The sequence below is a fragment of the Muntiacus reevesi genome, chromosome 9 (assembly GCF_963930625.1).
Source record: "Muntiacus reevesi chromosome 9, mMunRee1.1, whole genome shotgun sequence".
Taxonomy (NCBI): domain Eukaryota; kingdom Metazoa; phylum Chordata; class Mammalia; order Artiodactyla; family Cervidae; genus Muntiacus; species Muntiacus reevesi.
In genome coordinates this window covers 40,229,374-40,249,503 of record NC_089257.1, presented here as the reverse complement: position 1 = coordinate 40,249,503, position 20,130 = coordinate 40,229,374, and the positions used below count along the sequence as shown (strand labels likewise).

Here is a 20,130-nt window from a genome sequence, read left to right as displayed (position 1 = left end):
AAACATAACCCAAGAGCTAAAGGGTAGTAACAAAGATTTTGTAGTAACAAAATCAGACTATCAGCAAAGACGTAGAAATAATTAAAAGGAATCAGACATTCTAGAGCTGGAAAGAGCAATACATGAAATGAAAATTTCACTAGAGGGGCTCAACAGCAAAGTTGAAGAAGAAGAAAGAATAAATGAACTGGAAGATAAGACAACTGAGACTAGAGGAAAAAATAGAATGAAGAAAAGTGAATAAAGCCTAGAGGACCTGTTGAGACACTAATAAATGGACTGATAAATGCAACATAGAAGTCCCAAAAGGAAAAGAGGGAAGGGGGCAAAATCATTATCTGAAGTAATAATGGCTGAAAACTTCCCCAATTTAACAAAAGATGTGAATCGATTATATCAAGCAGCTCAATAAAACCCTAGTTAGGATAAATTCAGGGACCCAGACTAAGACACATTATAATCAAACTGTCAAAAGTCATTAGTACAGTTAAACAGAAGATTACCATATATTCCAATCACTGAACTTCTAGTACATATCCAAAAGAACTGAAAGCAGGAATTCAAACAGACACTTGTGCATCAATCTTAATAGCAGCATTATTCACAATAGCCAAAAGGTGGAAACAACCCAGATGTCCATTAAGAAATGAATGGATAAACAAAATGGGATATATATATATATATATATATATACATACACAATGGGGTATTACTCAGCCTTAAAAAGATATGAAATTCTGATATATGATACATAAATGAACCTTGAAAACACCATGCTAAGTGAAATAAGCCAGTTAGAAAAGGACACATATTAAGATCCCTTCTACTTGAGATACCTAGAATAAGCAAATTTAGAGATAGAAAGTAGAATAGAAGTTACGAGGCAATGATAGAAGGGGATCGGGAATTCATTGTTTTATATATAAACTTTCTGTCTGGGATGATGAAAAAGTTCTGGAAATAGATAGTGGAGATGACTGTACTTTGTATATGTACTTAATATCACTAAATTGTATACTTTAAAATGGGTAAAATGGTAACATTTATTTATGCTTATTTTACCATAGCTTTCTAAAAAGAAGAAAAAGGCACATATTAAAATCAGAATCCTATATGGTGTAAAAGTAATTTGTCTTAAAATTTCTTCCCTGAACTCTCAAAGAATATAAAATGCTTTTACAAATTTGACCTTTGAAAAAAAATAAGTGACAAAATTAGTCTCACACAGTCATTTAGAAACGTTTATTATCTTTATTTCAGAATGACCTATTAACTCCTTACCCAGATAAAGGCCCCATCAGCACTTCTCACAGGTTATGACTCATTTTGCTTCTATGCACACACCAAAGTTTCCTTACCAAAACTGAAGTCACCAGAAAAGGGGTGCCAGATGGGTGATAAAAACCCTACTTAATCACTCCCTATTTGCAAAATGACTTCTTTGCATTCCTAAAACATCTACTTTGATTCCCAATATATCAATTTTAAAAAATCATTACTTTCCCACTTATATAGAAACAGTACTTTAAACCAATTGATCTTTTTGCCGCAAAAAGGTTTAACAAAGCCTTACCACTTCAAGCAAACCTACTGCACCTATCTATGCTCAAGAAGTAGTTTGGCTACTGAAGAAGTGCTGGTCTCTTCTAAGCCCTTCCTCAGGACCCACACATCAGACACTCATCTCTGTTCTCCAAAGAGCACACCATGGCTGCTGTGTTCCTCTCCTTCTCTTCTTCTTTTGATATCTTTTCCTTATCTTTCAGCTTTTCTTTATTTAGAGTGAACTGGATTGGATTAGCAGCTGGTCTTGTCCTTAAATAATACATCCCAGTTTTCAAACCCTAAAAGGGAAGTAAATACAACTAATTAGGAGAAGCCGTGAGAACATTAAATATTCAAGACCAATGTTTAAAATACATTTCCATAGACCAGGTCAAACTGCTTTCTAAATCTGGAATTATACCTCCTCTAGAAAGCCCCAGCTGTTTTTTTATTTGGGCTTCCCTGGTGGCTCAGATGGTAAAGAATCCGCCTGCAATGCGGGAGACCTGGGTTCGATCCCTGGGTTGGGAAGATGCCCTGGAGAAGGGAAAGGCTACCCACTCCAGTGTTCTTGCCTGGAGAAGCCCATGGACAAAGGAGGCTGCTGGGCTGCAGTTTATGGGGTCACAAAGAGTCGGACACGGCTGGGTGACTAAGCACGGCACACACACAGCACAGGAAGCCCTCTCAAAAACGCTTAAAGAGAAAGAAGGAAATAGACAGCACACGCTGTCCTTTTCACCACTAAAACAAAGCCTATCTCTTTCAAAATGTCAAATATTTTTTTGTTCTCTAGTCTTTTTTTGTTTGTTTACGTGTATGACTTCCAAGCGTACTTAAGAAAACATGGCTGTTTTAGATTATAACTATTTAGAGGTCTAGATCGTTTCTCTGTATAAGAACAGATTACGACTATTTCATGGATAAGAACTGTCACCTTCTATTCAATGCCCCTAGTCCTGGAACAAGTTCAATTAAAAGTTTGTTAAATAAAAGGATAAAATTATAATCCTATATAAATACCTAGAATATTGTTAGGGAATAAGAATACATTATAGGGACTTCCCTGATGGTTCAGTGGTTAAGAATCTGCCTCACAATGCAGGAGACATGGGTCTGACCCCTGGTTCAGGAACTAAGACCCTTCACGCTGCAGAGCAACTAAGCCACAAGTACTGAGCCCGCACACTGCAGAGTCCGAGCACCACAACTAGGGGGTCTGCGTATCCCCACAAAAAATCCTACATGCTGCAACTACGACCCGATGCAAGTCAAATAAATAAAAATAAATACTCTTCTTTTAAAAAAAGAATACATTATAGACTCACAGGTCTTTACAGTTGGCAGTGACTAGCTAAATGATTGGCTTTTATCCTGTTTTAAAGCTGGGAAACAATGGATATTTTTGAATAGTGTGTTGATGTATAGTTTTATTTTAGGAATGGTATTAGGACACAAGCTGGCCTGGAGTAGAGATACCAGAAGCAAAGAGATCAGTTAAGAACTGAAGAATAAAGCTGGAGGTGGCGAAGGAAGAGAAAGAGAGGCATTCAAGAAATAGTACAAAGGAACAACCAACAGCACACGGTGAATGACTACATGGGAAGTAAAGGAAGGATCACAGATAACGCCTAAGAGGTTTCAAGCTTCAGATAAAATAATCCCACCCAAAATAAGAAAATTCAAAGTGATAACTTAATGTAGTATAAACCCATGCACTAGTTTTAACATATTGGACTTAAAGTGAAAGAACTTCCAGGTGGCAATATTTAATAGGGAGCTAGAATATAAAACTCTGTTCCAATTCTAAAATATTCCAAGTTGGTTGACTTCCTCCACCAACCTGCTTCCAGCCATAGAAGTGCATACTAGTGAGTTTGCCATAGTTAGGCTCAGCAATATGTATGTTCAAAGACTGGCTTTGATCAATGAAAGCGCCTCTCTCGGCTGCCATCTTGAGTACGGTTTTCTGAGAGATTTCCCACACAGTCTTATAAAGCTGCTTCAGGTCATCAGGAATTTCTGGTATGCTCTGAAGAAGGTAAAGCAGATGCTATTGTACTCTGGTTGAAGAAAGCAGTATGATTAATAGAACAATGACCCCCAGGTCTAGCTGTGATTCTACTTCCAGTCAGATCTGATCCTAGCCATTCCATTTAGTACAGTATGATAGTTTCCTAAGAATACTCCCTTCCCGCTTACCAATCCAATAAAACCCCATATAACCAACAAAATATCAATCTGGTGGTAGCTATGTAAGATTCATCTTTAATTGGTTAATGGCCAAAACATTCACTGTTTTAGAGGCACCTAATAAAGGAAGGACAGAGCAAAGCTAAGCAATAAATGACCCTTGAGTTTTGCAGAAAATACAAAAACTCAGGGCTGTAACTAACAGAAACATGACCCAAAGAAGCAATGAGACAAAAACCCTTTAAATATGGTAGGACTCCACAAACTCAACTTGAAGTCAATAGAAATAAGGCTTTCTTATTTCTTAGGTCTAGGGTTAGCATGCATCAAAACACAGACTGGCTAATGCTACAGTTTCCATCAGCAAATACAGAAATGTTACAGGAATCTTTACCTATGTTGCTGAGCAGCCAATATCTAATAAATGGCCTCTATCTACAAATAAATGCTTCCTGATTCTCAATTGCAAATATTTTATTGTTAAACACTATTTGTGGCTCTGTCTTTTGACCTATCAGTCTTCAATCTCCATCAAACTTTTTAATTAAGTTCGACTCTAATTTCAGGCTTTACATCACCAGTCTCCAAACTCTGATGCACTTTGGAAATATCTAGAGAGTCTTTAAAAAATACTGATGCCTGAATTCTCATTCCCAGACATTTAATTGGTATGGGTACAACCTAAGTTTCAGCTTTAATAGCTCTTTAATGTATTCTAATGTGCAGAGAAGTTGGGAACCATTGTTTTACACTGCTGCACAAACAAGAAGGTAAGGTCTAGATATATGACCAGAGTGAACAGCCATTCTTTCTCTGTATTGCCTAGGATAATCGAGAAGCTACCAATGTTCAGCTTAGCTCCTGAGGAGCACGCTTTCTTTTTTTCGGTCATTCTGTACCTGGATGGAGCCATTGCATGCAATAATCTGATTTTTCATCTCTTCGTTCCACAAGCCCCGCTCAGTAAGATCTTTCAGTAAGTGAGGATTTACAATCTGAAAGGAAAAGGAGAAAAAATGTGAAGGAATAAACAACAACAGGGCCTGATGAAGATTACAGAGTTGGAGTTTAACATTTAGATTGCTTGGTAAATTCTATTTTTTATGAACCTGAGAGACATATCCCATCACATGAAAGCTATATTCCTCTAAGATCCTGATACCTGTTATTCAAAACATAACATACGGTACTTGCAAAAGTGAAAGGAGCTAACTGACTAAGCTGGGTATGTAGAATGATTCTTTTCTTGTTTTAAGTACTGACACAATAAACACTTGAGAAAATTATAAATGTACCCAACCCAAACTTTACAGAAATTTACTTCAGAATATTTGTAAATTCACAAATAAATATCTTTTAAATTAGTGGTTCTCAACCTGCACATGAGAATTACTTGGGAACCTCAGAAAAAAAAAAACAAAACACTGGTCCTTCCCATCAGAAATTCTAATTTGTAACCAAGGCTGAGAATCACTACCTTAAAAGATACTTCTATTAATCTTGAGTATCATCAACTTGAGCATTTGAGGCTATAGTATATGTGTTACAGTTTAGCACACATGGTATAGCATAGTATATGACATATACTACATGATTAAAGAATGGTTACACATTACATGAACTCTAACATCAACAAGTTGCTTTCATACTCAACCCTCAATCCTTCATTCTTTTGACAGATATTTATAAAATGTCTATTATATGCTGAAATAACATAAATAATATTAGAGATGACAGCTCACTTTATCAAAACTTTGCCCCCATTCTAAGATAGAGGAGCATCCTAAATATGAGTAGCATTTACTCCTCTAACATCAGGCTTCTAAAAGACTTTTCAGTAGGTCTGGTTGTAACCTTCTCACCTGAAATTCTCCTGACAAGACTCTGCGAGTGTAGATGTTACTGGTATAAGGTTCAATTGACTCATTATTTCCCAATATCTGAGCAGTTGAAGCAGTAGGCATCGGGGCAATAAGTAAACTGTTTCTTATACCATACCTGAAGAAAAGGAGATTATTAGGTGCTCGTCCTTATGCTACTATCTGTCAGGAAGACAGCTACTTTAATCATTGTAGTAAAGCAGTTGCTGTAATACCATACACGCACTACACTCACATGCTGACTTTTGCATTTAACCCCTACAGGGATGCAACTCTACAGTATGCCCCTCTCCTAAATGAATGACTGATTCCTAAACAGAATTAGCACGATTTTTACTGCTGACAATCTTTGTCATGCCATGACTTACGCCACTTAAGGATCACAGCACTTGATACACCATCTTGCCCAAGGAAACACTCAAATGGCTGTTGGAGAGTCCCCACCTGTTTCAGGTACACTCATATAACCCTCACTCTTTTCTAAGAGACTATGTGATCACTGTGCTAGGCTCTTTAAGGAAACTTAATGATGTGAAAGTGGTAAGAACCAAACATCTATCACCATAATTCTTCATTATACTGAATAGGATAATGAATAGAGAAAATGACGCTCAAAGTATAATATTCCTGACTTCCTCTATCACCTAATTAATTAAAGTTTCCAGAAGAATGCTAACACCTTTGACTCTATTCAGTGCCAAATAGAGTGCTTAAAAATGTAGTACCTGAGCTCTGAAAAATCTTCAAACTGTGCTAAGCACATCTCTCAAAGCTCAGTCTAGGGACTTCCCTGGTGGTCCAGTGGTCAAGAATCTGCCTTCCAATGCAGGAGATGTGGGTCTGATTTCTGGTTGAGAAACTAAGAACCTACATGCCTCAGGGCAACTAAGCCCACCTGCCTCAATGAAGAACCAGCACAGCCAAAATAAATCAACAATAACAGTAGTAATAAAATAGTAATAATAAAAACCTACACTAAAACATCTTTCCTGACCAGGCAGACAACACTAAGTAAAACTGTCAAATACAAGTATTTGCATTGCAAGTATTTTTTATGACCTGTGCTTTTACATATATTTTACTTGTGTACATGTCTTACCTTACTTAGTTTCTCAAGCACAAAGAGCTCGCCTTCACTACATTCCATACCTCTAGATTCATACAGTACTTAGCATAGAGCCTCATAACCTAATGGAGTGTGTACAACTGAAATTTCAACTTCTCTCTGTCAATTTCTAGTTGTGAGGCATCAAGTAAGCCACCAGCTAGCTCCCCATCTTTACTCCCTCAGTAAAGTGGACAGTGGTTTCCTGTCCACAGATAGGAAAATGCTTTGAAAAGTCACATACATCCAAACTATGGAATCATCTGTAATCACTAAGAACATTAGGCAGATTTGCATGTACTAAAAGAGAAAGATCTCCAAAATAAATCACTAAATAAAAAGTCTCAGAATGTGTCAAGTTTGATCACATCTGCAAACAAACTGAAAAAGGTCCAGAAAACTATATACCATTCATGCTGGTGATCTCTGAGAAAAGAAGTAAGTTGGCTTTTTGTTTGTTTTGTAGGACAAGTGGTTGGCAGAAGAGGTATAAAAAAGGGCTTTTACTTTCTATTTCTGTACTTGAACTTTATTAACAATGAATGTGTATTTATGTTGAAATTTTAATTGTGAAACTTTAAAAAGTTATACATAAAAACATTTAAACTACAGTATTTTGAGAAAAAAACAAAGTAAAAAATAGAGTTCGGGGCATTTTTGTAAAAATTGAATTTGCATGTAAATACACATATATATACAAACCCAGAAGAAAATCTGAGGATGACAGACAAAAAAATACAAACAGGTTTTTTAGGAGGATGTGGTACTGGGATAATTTTCATTTTACTCCCTTTTCACTTGTATGTTTTTCTAAATTGTCTAACATATATCATTTGAGCAATGAAACAATTTGAAGGTAAATGGCTATTTTTAAAGAGCATTTTAAAGCTACTGCTTCCTTCTGCAAACGTTAAACACTATGTATATTCATTAACTTCGACATGTCAGACAGTCATGATAGAAAGCAAAAGCAACTTGTTTCATTATTGACTCAGCAAAACATTCTGCCTGCACTCAAATTTCTTATGTTTATTAATTGAAAAGGCCTACAAAGACTCAATTTTTACATTTTTCTTTTCAACAGTTTACTATATTAAACCCTCCAAAAGCTCTTTAAATTCCCTAATGTAGTCCTATGATAATCAATTCAATGAAAACCATTTATGTGCCCAATGTAATTAAGCAATAAATAAAAGTGGAAACCATTTAAAAAGCAAACACACTTGGAAATATGAATGCTTAATGAGAAAAATAATTACCTGTTCTTGCTAGTTAAGCCCCTAAAACAAGATCAACTAATAATACCTACCAGGTATTAAAATGCTTTCATTGCAGGCTACTGTACATATACTGTCCTAGGAAGTATTTTTACAATAACAGTTCTATAGATAGGTCCTTTTTGTCCCATTTAAAAGAGAAAAAGATGAATTTCAGAAGCTAAAATAACATACCTAAGTTCAAAAGAGCCAGGATGAAAACCCGAGCCCTCCTTACTTCAAAGCTACTTTACATCTCTACTTACTTTGCAATCTTCTCCTTGAGAAGGTTCCAGTCCCAAAGGTCTGTAGGAGTAACATTCCACATATCATACTGAAGGATCTAAGGAACAAACAACCCAAATTGATGATAAATCATTCGATGACCATCTGAAACTATAACAAAAAACAAGCAAATGACTAACTGCCATGTCCCCATATCCCAACAAATGCTGCCTTGTAAGGAGTATAAGGCCCAGAGATTTTCCTAGACTAATTGTTATGTAGTCATATTGATTCAAAGCAGGCTGATTAAGGCTTACCTCTTCCCCATACCCCTGCTGAGTCCTCTCAGAAGACCCATATCATCTCTACAAACCAGGAAATTTTAACAAATGAAAGCATGTTGCTGAAATGTATTCTCTTTTTATACAATGAATTACTCTACCCTCTACCTTCATCTTTCTTTACAGCTTTGATTTATCCTATCTCTAAATATTATCTACTTAGCTAATCAACACCTATTCTCAAACAATGTAGAGTTCCTAAATATCAGCAGGAACTGTGAGAACTAAATCTAACATCTTATTTTACAGGGAAGAGAATCATCCTACTGGGGATAAAGGCAATGTGACAGCAGAATGCTAGGACATCTACAAAGACCCTTTTTAAACCAAATAATTTAACAGTCAGACGTTCCAGACATTAGGATGTGAACATCTTTTTGAAGGCTACCATTAAGCCTACTACAGGAACTCACAGGCAAAGAGAAATTTCATCCGTATACTTACTCCTTTGCTGACTGGAGAGCCCTCATAGGTTTCATATGGGCCATACTCCTTGGCCAGGTCACAGCTGGCTTCCAAGGCTCCATAATAAATGGTTTCAAAGATCTGCTTATTCAATAACTGGGCCTCTGGACTCTCAAAAGGGTACCTCATCAGAATAAAAGCATCTGCCAGACCTTGTACCCCAATTCCAATGGGGCGATGGCGTTTATTCGATAAGCTTGCCTTTGTGCCAACAGATTTAGAAAAGAAAGAGATGACATTAATCAACAGTAAAAGCAACATTCTGTACCAAATGACACACACTCTCTATCTCAGTTTTCTCACACCATTCCAATGATAACCATTTACATGATGATTAGAAGACTATGATAAACTCCTTCCATCTTGGATTTCAATTATTACCATAAGCAGAGAAATCTATTCATACCTCTGGGACAGGGTAGTAGTTAATATCAATAATTTTATTCAAGTTTCGGACAATGACTTTGGTGACTTCAGCCAACTTTGTAAAGTCATATGTGTGTTCTGATGTGACATACATATTCAGGGCCAGGGAAGCCAAGTTACAGACTGCAACCTAGAATTTGAAGAAAAGGGGTCAATAATCACACATTTTTATTTCAATGACACTACCCTGTAAACCTCTAACACTTGCTGACATTAAAGTTTTCGTTTCTATCTTTGACTGGCTTCTCTTCACCATTCACCAGTTCATTTCTAAATCCTAGGACCTATTCACATGTGTGAACTGTTACATGCACCAATGAAACCGGTTAAGATGGGGAAAGAACCATATGTTCCATAGTACAAGGCTCTATTACCAGACATATGTCACACTGTGCTATAATTTTTTACGTATGTCAGTAGATATGCACTAATACAACAGCCACTAAATAAAAACATGAAATTTAAAATTCACTTTCTTAATTGCACTAGTTATATTTCAAGTGCTCAGTAGCCACCCAAAACAGAACATGTCTATCACTGTAAAAAGCTGTTCCAAATTACACATCTACTTCATCCTCATTGAGACTCCAACAGCCCATAATAAAGGATCCAAGTATGGATTTTAAAAAAGCTCTTTAGGTGATTCTTACTACACTAAGTGGTGAACTTTTTCAGGTTAGGGATCATATCTTTTTTATCCTTACATTTTCAGGACTAGCACCACCACACCTGGCATATAGCAAATGCTTAATAATACTGAATAAATATACTTCCTTCGCCATTTTGATTACGACTATCCCAATCCAAACTCTCAACTCCTCTCACTTAAACTCCCTCATGCCCTTCATACCTAATCAATTCTACACATGGTGACAAAGTGCCCATTTTTAAAACACAGCTTGAATCACATAAGCCTGATAAAAGCAAGGGAGAAAAATAAGGCAGGAAATTGGGGCTAAGGATGGAAGGAGTGCCATTTTTCAATAGAGTCATCAAAGGAGACACCAATGAGAATGTGATATATGAAGAAAAAACTGAAGAAGTCAGAAAGCAAGTCACATGGCTCTCTGGGGAAAAGAGCATTTACCACTCAAAATTCCTGCAGCAGGAGTATGCTTGATATGTTTGAGAAATGGTAATGAAATTAGTAGGGGTGGAGGACACTAAGCAAGGGGAAAAATAAGAACAGGTGAGATGGGATACTCAGTTGTGTACCATCTCACAGGGCATTCATTATAAGGACAGAAATGAGGTAATGATATATACTACAGCATGGACAACTGACACAAAAGGCCCAATATGACATGATTCCATTCATATGGAATGCCCATAATAGACAAATCCAGAGACATAACATAGATTAGTGTTGCCAGGGGCTGGGTGAAGTGGGGAACAGACAGTGAATGCTAACAAGTACAAGGTTTCTTTCTGGGGTGATGACAATGTTCTAGAATTAGTTATCAGTGATAGTTGTACAACCTTGTGAATATACTAATAAAAAATCATGGAATTGTATCCTTTAGAAGGGCGAAATTTATGGTATGTGACTTATATCTCAGTTTTTAAAAAATGAACACACTCTGGATGGGTGGGAAAGTCAAAGATAAGTATTGTGCAGAGAATGGTATGATCTGATTTTTTGTTTTTAAAAAAGGTCATTTTATTCTCTGTAATACAGTCTATCTTATATAACAATATAAGTATATGTCAATTTCCTCCAACTGAATTCTAAGTTTCTAGAGGGCAGGGACTAAGCCACATTCATTTATATCTCAGAGCACCTCGTCCAGTGTCTTACACATGCTTGGTGGTCAGTAAACTTTGTTAAATCAAACTGCAAGCTCAGCAGTATGTTCAGCTCACTTACTATTTTCTTTGACTTTTCATCTGTCATGTTTTTAGGTCCTAGAATTCAGGATCTCTTTCCTTCCTCATTTTCATAGCTTACATGCAATATCCACAGTCTGTCATCTGACTAACGCAACAATCTCCATAAAGTAACCTACAACTGCTTCTCACACTAAGCCATTCTATAACCAGAATGAAGAGGTATCCTTCCCATCCTAGCAATGCTCTTTTCCTTTCAGAAATCTACAAGGGCTTTCATATGTCTGAGATATGCCAGCTTTCACGTACTTTCTCTCTTCCCTCAACCACAGCCATCCCTCCATACGTCAAAAACCTTAATGTATCTGCTCCATCACAATAAACTTACTTTCCACTCCCTGCACAAAATCTATCCTTGTCTGACCTGTCATACTGGTGGTTCTTCCCAAATAGAAACCTTTTCATAAACTTCTTTTTAAAATAACCAAATCTACATCTCATTTCCTGTCTTGCCTCTTCTGTGAGTGGCCTTAAAGATTTGAGATGAGAATTTTGTCTCACATTCACTGAAAGGACTCTCATGCTTACATACTTTAAACCGAATGTGCACTCTAACACGTTACCGTGTTTGTCCTCACTCTAACCTAAATAATTATGTATTGCTATTTTTCTCAAGAAAAGATTATTACAACAATGTGTGTGTAAGAAAAAGTCGACAATCTTTTCTATATGGCTTAGACTAAAAGATTTTTAAGGGCACACATCATACCTCTTCCTTCCTTTATAATCTTGTCTATTTCAGTGCCCTTCTGCTTACAGTAAGCTATGAACACTCCCTTCACTCAACTCAAGGGAAACCAAGCTAGAGATTCACAAACAATTCACAAACTCCTAAGATTCTTCTCTCAGTACCCAAGACAGAAGTTTTTCTACCTACCTCATCTTTGCTGGTATACTCCACTATTTCTGTGCACAGGTTGCTGCATTTGATGGTTCCCAAGTTCTGCTGGTTGCTCTTCCGATTACAGGAATCTTTGTAGAGCATGTATGGGGTACCTGTCTCTGTCTGAGACTCAATGATGGCATACCAAAGCTGCTGAGCTTTTATAACTTTGCGGACACGACCTTCTTTCTCATACCTGGAAGGCAAAGCTAGTATTATTTTAATATTCCCTAAGAAAATCTTTATTGCAGACAACATGAAGAGAAACACCAAAATATAAAATGTTGAAAGCTCTTAAATTTTTACTAAGTTTTGCTAAGGGAAAAAAATTAGGAATATGATACACATTTTACTATGGCTAAAGCCAGACCCACTAAATCAATAATACCTTCCGTAATAAAAAGGAAGAAAGACTGAAGAAGTTAAATAGTGCCATTGTGCTACAGCAGTACTCTGGTGCTATTACTTAACGAACTACTGACACCTGCATCCCAGTTGCTCTCAATTCCTGTGTACAATACAAAAGCATGACTTGCTTTATCAAATGTACTTTATAACAAAGCAAATCAATAACCCTGCTAAATAACTCTGCATTAATTTTTCAGAGGATCTATTAAAAACATGATTTAACTTGAACACCTATTTACATGTCCCAAAGATTTTTGTTCTGTTTTTTAATAATTATCTTTTGTTATATTAAAAAAGAAGTATTTCCAGGGCCCAGCTGGTCTGCTACTGCACAGAAAGGGTTAACTTTCAACATTCGATCATCAGGGTACCGGGATGCGGGTGGTACGGGATGCAGGTGGTACGGGATGCGGGTGGTACGGAGGCAGACTGGGAAGAAGGAGGGCGCTGACCAATAGAGAGGGACTGGCCAATGTGTAACTGGGGCCCTCCAAAACATCTGAAACAGAAAAGGAGGAGGGTGCCTGTCAGAGACAGAACCAGTGCTGTTCCCCCTGTGTCTAATGCTCTGGAGTATTCTGTCATTTCAGACACCTCTGTGAGGTTCCAACGTCAGGATCCATCCTTTCCTCACAGTCCCAGCACATTCAACTCACAACCCAGCTTTTAAGGAGCAGCCCCTCCCCAAAAAAGAGGAAAGCTGGAGGTCCTTCCTGAGAGGAGGGTATTCTGGGGATGAGCCACTTCTGGGGTCCCCCATCAGTCCCTAACCAGGTGGTAAATGTGGTGCTGGGCACCCTGCTCACTGGTGAAAACCTCGAAGATGTAGGTGGTGCAGAGCAGCAGTTCCTAGGTGTCTCTGGTTGTCACCACCCAGAGGATGGTGAAGTTCTCCAGGATGCTGTTCATCACATGGTGCTCCAGCAGCTACCACAGCTAGTGCAGAAAATTCACCAGGTGCTTGCACATGGGAGAGTGCAACATGTGGTACACAAACCTCCCATCCTCCAGCAGGGCATGTTCCGTCTCCACCTTCTCCACCACCTGCTTGCCAAAGGAGTAGACCTTGAAGGAATAGGCGAGAGTCATGTGCTCCAGGCTCTCATACAGGCTGCTCTCTCCACAGAAGCCACTGCTGCTGCCGGCGGCCCCACCTCCTTACCACTTGGGCCCTAGGTCAGGTCCACCCAGAAACTGACCAGGAAGAAAGTGTGGGTGGCCCCACCGTCATACAGCTCCGATAGCCCGTCTTTTTTCAGGGAATTTGTCATAGATCTGTCAGATGTCCACACTCTCGAGGCAGGGCACTCCAGGGTTGGGGTAGAGTGCAGGCTGATGTGTACAAACATCAGTGCTGTGACCGAGCAGTGCCCAGAGCCCAAGCCTACCAGGCTGGGGGTGATGTGGCAGGTGGGGGCAAAGCACGGGGTAAGAGGGCTTGGGAAGCTCATACCCTGGCAGAGCAGTAGATGGAGGAGTCAGTGACAAGGAGAACAGTGTCTTTGAGAAAGGCTTCACATCTGGAACATTCTAGGAGGGCCCAGAAGCCGCAACCAAAACTGGAAAGGTTCTGGGGCCTGAGGACTGGTGGGACCCAGTCTAGCCTGCAGGGAAGGTGCAGAGATGAGCTGGGCAAAGGACACAGTAGTCACTGTCTGGAAAGCCTTGTCCTTAGAAATCTGGTCCACATTCAGCGCCTTGAGCATCAACTGGATTTCCCCAGATTTCCCTTGGGCCAAAGCCTGGACATGACTAGAGACTGTGAGTTTAGGTCTTCCACATTCTCAGTTTGATGTCGCAGGCAATCAGTTTATCACAATCATACAACTTGCCTCCATTGAACAGGATTTTCCGCTGGCCACAGAGTAGGTAAGTGGCTGTGGCCTCCTGGAAGCTCTGCTCGATGTCTGTACTCCAGAAACCTTCTGCGTCGGTCAGGACCCTCATTGCCCCCCACCCCCTCACTGCCCTCCTCGCTTCCTTCCATAGTTCCTGTCCAGCCACTGCCATTGGGGGTGTTCCCCTACCTGGGCATCCTGGCCAGGGGGCTGGGGGTAGGTCTGTCATCAGTAATGTTTTTGGCCACGCCATGCCGCATGCTGGATCTTAGTTCCCCAGTCGGGGATCAAACCTGTGGCCCCTGCAGTGGTAGAGTGGAGTCTTAACCACTGGACAGCCAGGGAAGTCCCTCCAAAGTTTTAAGAAAGACAAACCAAAATTTTGGTGAAGATTCAGGAAGAAAACATACTACAACAAAATTACTAGTCACATTCTCTTCTAGATGCTTCTGAAGAATCCTAGAAACTGGCTAATGATTGACACAGTTTTGAAATTTACATCCTGTAAATAAAAGAAATAAGGTTAAAACATTATTACTTTTGTATTTGTCCCATACCTTTCATATAGCTTCTCAAATTCTTCTCCCCAGACCTCATCCAGACCAGGACACTCATTTGGACACATCAAAGACCAGTCCTGCAAAGGGAAGAAGAGTACCAACTATAAGAAACTTCAAATAACCAATCACACATGGTCCATTAGGAATACTGCAAGGGAGAGCATGGCCTCCATAGACTGTCTTAAAATTCTGCTTCAGAAATAATATTTAGGCTCAAGTCCAAACATCTAGTTCTGCCTATTTGTTCATGACTTCTCAAGCATTTAGAGCATCTGCTTTAGAGAATAAAAATCCAAGAAGGCGAGAATGGCGTTTCTTGCTCAGCATGCCTTGCTGTTGCATAACATACAGGTAGATTCTTCCTAAGCATGATTTAAGATGACTGAGGAGAAAACTCATATGAATCAAGTTGTTATTACTAACAAGTAGCTATCTCTCACCTGATTAGTCTCCACTCGCTTCATGAAGAGATCTGGAATCCAAAGGGCAAAGAAAAGGTCCCTGGCACGCTGCTCTTCCTTTCCCGTGTTCTTCTTTAAATCAAGGAACTCAAAGATGTCTAAATGCCAAGGTTCCAGGTAAATAGCAAATGCCCCAGGTCGCTAAGGGTAAATAAATCATCATTCTTTTCAGAATCAGAATGAAATAAAGGAACTTCATATTTTCCAAAGCACTTCAATTATATCTTCTTGGATCTTCACTACAATTAATGAATTACATGAGATAATACAAATAAAAGTACTGTAACAATATAAAGTAGCAGTATTTTTCTTACAATCCTAGGTGTAAAAAAGAACAATTAACACAAAGAAAATGTAGAACAAGAAAGAATAAATAATTTATCCAACATGACACAGTGAACTAGAGATGGAGCTTCCTCTTCAGTTGTCATGCAGCTCACTTTACACTCTGTGACATGTATGTAAAGTCCAAAAAATTGCTTTAACTTTGACAGTAAGTTGTGCTTTTACTAAAGATCACAAAAAGGTGGTATGTCTTATCAAGGTCCTCACAGATTCCATTAGATGGGCTAGATGGCTGCAATGTATTCTGCTGATAACATTGGAAAAATGGCCCAATACTCTCTATTTTCCCTCCATATTACAGGCCAAGTTTTGCTTTTTTTTTTTTTTTTTTTAAATAAAAAACTAGAAAACATATTACAACCCCTTTTCAAGGTTGGGTATCAATATGTGCTTAATCGTCCAACTCTTTACGACCCCATGGACTATAGCCTGCCAGGCTCCTACGTCTATGGGGATTCTCCAGGCAAGAATGCTGGAGTGGGTTGCCATGCCCTCCTCCAAGGTATCAATATGAGTCACTACTTTAGAAATGCTTTGCAAATAAACTGTCTTGTAAGAAAGCTGACTGGATCACTGGCTGCATGGAGCCAAGGATAAAGTATGTATGTGTAGGACTGATGGATGATTAATACAAAGGAAACACATTGGTGTGGCAATGTTCTATGGCTTGACTGGTGTGATTACACAAGTATATAACCATCAAACTGTATACTTCAAGTGTCTATACTTTAAAATAAGTAAAAATTATACACATTATATTGATCATAAAAGTGGAAGAGTTGTTAGAAACATACAGTGAGCTATCTTATTATAAGTTTATATGAGATTTTCAGTTCTGATTTCTAGGACTTTCAATCACAAAGCATACCTTGTTTCCACCTTGATCCACATATCGAGCTGTGTTGTTATATACTCTCAGCATTGGTACAAGACCATTGGAATTGCCATTAGTCTGAAAAAGAAAACAGGATAAAGGCATCTGGAGGAGCAAGAGGGGGTCAGTAAGGAAAAGAAGAAAATGGGTCAACAGCAGGAAAATTACTCTCTCCCAGTCTAGCTTCATCCACTCCCCATCTCTACCTCTGCTTTGAAAACATAATGCCCAACATAAAATAAAACTGTGGAATAAATTACAAATACGTACAACATTATTTCATGGCATCTCTAGCTTACGATAAGAAATAACAACTATAAGTCAAACGAATCCAAAATTAGCATAGCTGAATTTAAACCCCCATACTTTCAAAAGGTCATCATATAATGAAATACTTTGGGTAGGGCTTCCCTTGTGGCTCAGCTGGTAAAGAATCTGCCTGCAATGTAGGACACCTGGGTTCGATCCCTGGGTTGGGAAGATCCCCTGGAGAAGGGAAAGGCTACCCACTCCAGTATTCTGGCCTGGAGAAGTCCATGGACTTTACAGGACATGAGGTCGCAAAGAGTCCGACACAACTGAGCGACTTTCACTTTCAAACACCAGCTAAGTGAATTAAACTTAGAAAAAAGTAAAAAAAAAAAAAAAAAAGAAAAGAAATACTTTGGGTAGAGTAAAATCCCTACTACAGTATATTTTTCCCAAAAGAATTCAAGGTGATTTATAGTAAGAATTATATGCAGTGGATAAATTAAGACAATAAGGCAAATGGAGATTCTCCAATAAATAAATTCTAGAATGAAGATGAGATACCTATCAAATTTTTAAAATAATCATTCTAACCCAAGGCAAGACTTTAAGCACCCTAGAAAGATAATGAACACCACACAACAGAACGGTTTTCTTCTGGGCTCTCTTTCTATAGGGTGAGATATTTTCTTCACCTTGTAGAGGAGGAGACAAACTCAGAGAAGTAAAATAACCTGCACTAGGCCACACTACTAGTAATTAGTAGAGACAGGATTTAAATCCAGGTCTTTACTCAAAATCATTAACTTTTTTTCTTTTGTTTTTTAAATTGAAGTATGGTTAATTTACAATATTGTTATTAGTTTCAGGTATATAGCATAGTGATTCAGTATTTTATACTGAATGTGATTTCAGGATATTATAGTCCATTATACATTATTACAATATAATGGGTATAATTCCCTATCCTATACAGTATATCCTTGCTGCTTAAATATTTTATATATAGTGGTTTATATATTAGTTAATGCCATATCCCTAATTTGTCACTCCCTACTTCCCTGACCATTTGGTAACCACAAGTTTGTCTTCTTTATCTGTGAGTCTGTTTCTGTCATGGATACACATCCATTTGCATTATTTTTAAGATTCCACCCAAAACCATGATCTTGACTCCCAGTCAACAGTGAACTTAAAGAGCTGAAATTTACTTCATAAAGTATTTATGATTAAACTTGAATCCTGGCTCTATCACATATTAAATGACTAATCTCTGAAAGTAATTTAACTTTGTAAGCTTCAGCTTCCTCACTTGTAAAATGAAGACAACAGTGGCTATATTCACAATGTTACTGTAGGGAGTAAAGTTTACTGTGTTTGTTATATCTATGTATCTCATAAGGTTGTAGTAATTCACATAAAACTTTTATAACATTTAGCATATAGTAAGCAATGAATAATAAAAGCTATTAATATTATTATTATTGCTAAAGTAAATCAGAATTCCAAAATCTGAGCTAAAAAAAACCATACAGCCCATCTAATCAACCTCTAATAAGATAGCAGTAGTGAAATCACTCATTCTAAGTTGCACAGCCAGCTAGTAATTAACAGAGATCCAGTTCTCCCACACTCCCGCAAATGCCCTCTCAACCACAACCCTGGTTGTTTATGGACTTGAATCCCTCTAGCCCACATATTTTTAGTCACACAACAGAAGCTTACCCCAGCAATGTAGCTGCCAGTAGCTCGAATACAACTCACAGCAACACCAATTCCGCCAGCGGACTTGGAAATCAATGCACACTGCTTTAGAGTGTCATAAATGCCTTCAATGCTATCATCTTTCATACTCAGAAGGAAACAGCTACAGGAGGAAAAAGTCACAACTCAGCAAGGAAATGAAGGAGATTCAAAAAACAACTATATAATTCAAAGAGAGTAAGTTAGGCAAATAAATGATCTCAAACTTACAAATTTTTTTTAGAATAAAAAAAAATTTTTTTTTAATGTTTTTAGAAGGAAAAAGAACCAAAACCTTCACTGGATATGACACAATAAAACATATCAACATACATTGTTTTAAAATCATCTTGCCATCTACCCTAGATGCTGAGCCTACATAAAAGTCTTAGGGATAGGTAAAAATATTAGCTTACCTATTCACCAGATTACAAATGTGCCATTATAACATTTTCTGATGTAAATTCCTAAGCATACTTAACATCTTTTCAAGCCAAGAAAAATGCAGTTCAGTTCAGTTCAGTCGCTCAGTCGTTTCCGACTCTTTGCAACCCCATGAATCACAGCATGCCAGGCCTCCCTGTCTATTACCAACTCCTGGAGATTACTCAAACTCATGTCCATCGAGTTGGTGATGCCATCCAGCCATCTCATCCTCTGTCGTCCCCTTCTCCTCCTGCCCCCAATCCCTCCCAGCATCAGGGTCTTTTCCAATGAGTCAACTCTTCACATGAGGTGGCCAAAGTATTGGAGTTTCAGCTTCAGCGTCAGTCCTTCCAATGAACACCCAGGACTGATTTCCTTTAGGATGGACTGATTGGATCTCCTTGCAGTCCAAGTGACTCTCAAGTCTTCTCCAACACCATAGTTCAAAAGCATCATGAAAAAAAACCACCAACCCAATAATGAACCAAATTTGATATGTCCATCAAAATTTAGCTCCCTTACAGTCTCTTTTGAAGACAATCCTTCTACCTGTGATTTGGATCTCATCCTCCAACTCCAGAACCCTTATTCTACCAATGATCCCTTTTACCAACTTTAATATTCATCCAAACAAATAGACTTTATCTTTTGACTTTTTCTATTGAATATTCAGACATTCAGAAATAATAGAGAATTTATAACATGTACTTTGTACTTACCACCTGCTTCAAGAAAGTTGATGCTACAAATATAACCTAATATATAATATATATATATATAACAAATATATGCTGTTTCCATGCTTTCTACGTTCCTTTAGCATTTACATATGTTCCACATTTTAAAAAATTTCTGGTTTCATACTATCTTTCTGCAACCCGCTTTTATTTAACTCAGTATTGTTTTAGAGAGTCATTCCTACTGATACATATAGGACTAGTTTGCTGTAAGGTATTCCATTGTATGAATATACCAATATCCATTTGCCTGCTGGTGGACATTTAGATTATTTCCAACTTG

The 20,130-nt window shown here is 38.1% G+C and overlaps 1 protein-coding gene and 1 pseudogene across 1 annotated transcript in view; both read right to left on the bottom strand.

Annotated features, from left to right (window-relative positions):
- Positions 1 to 1,231: 1,231 nt before the first annotated feature.
- RRM1 (ribonucleotide reductase catalytic subunit M1) overlaps positions 1,232 to 20,130 on the bottom strand; it is a 37,123-nt gene continuing 18,224 nt past the window's right edge. Inside the window, exons 8-19 of the mRNA XM_065944547.1 lie at positions 18,667 to 18,808; positions 16,687 to 16,770; positions 15,453 to 15,614; positions 15,010 to 15,089; positions 12,201 to 12,402; positions 9,417 to 9,566; positions 8,990 to 9,211; positions 8,246 to 8,322; positions 5,601 to 5,736; positions 4,638 to 4,733; positions 3,389 to 3,577; positions 1,232 to 1,844 (exon numbers count right to left, since the gene is read on the bottom strand). Coding sequence (XP_065800619.1) covers positions 1,659 to 1,844; positions 3,389 to 3,577; positions 4,638 to 4,733; positions 5,601 to 5,736; positions 8,246 to 8,322; positions 8,990 to 9,211; positions 9,417 to 9,566; positions 12,201 to 12,402; positions 15,010 to 15,089; positions 15,453 to 15,614; positions 16,687 to 16,770; positions 18,667 to 18,808 — 1,726 coding nt within the window. The 3' untranslated portion in view covers positions 1,232 to 1,658. The remainder of the gene's footprint in view (positions 1,845 to 3,388; positions 3,578 to 4,637; positions 4,734 to 5,600; positions 5,737 to 8,245; positions 8,323 to 8,989; positions 9,212 to 9,416; positions 9,567 to 12,200; positions 12,403 to 15,009; positions 15,090 to 15,452; positions 15,615 to 16,686; positions 16,771 to 18,666; positions 18,809 to 20,130) is intronic.
- Positions 12,417 to 14,996, bottom strand: LOC136174386 (transcriptional enhancer factor TEF-4 pseudogene; annotated as a pseudogene).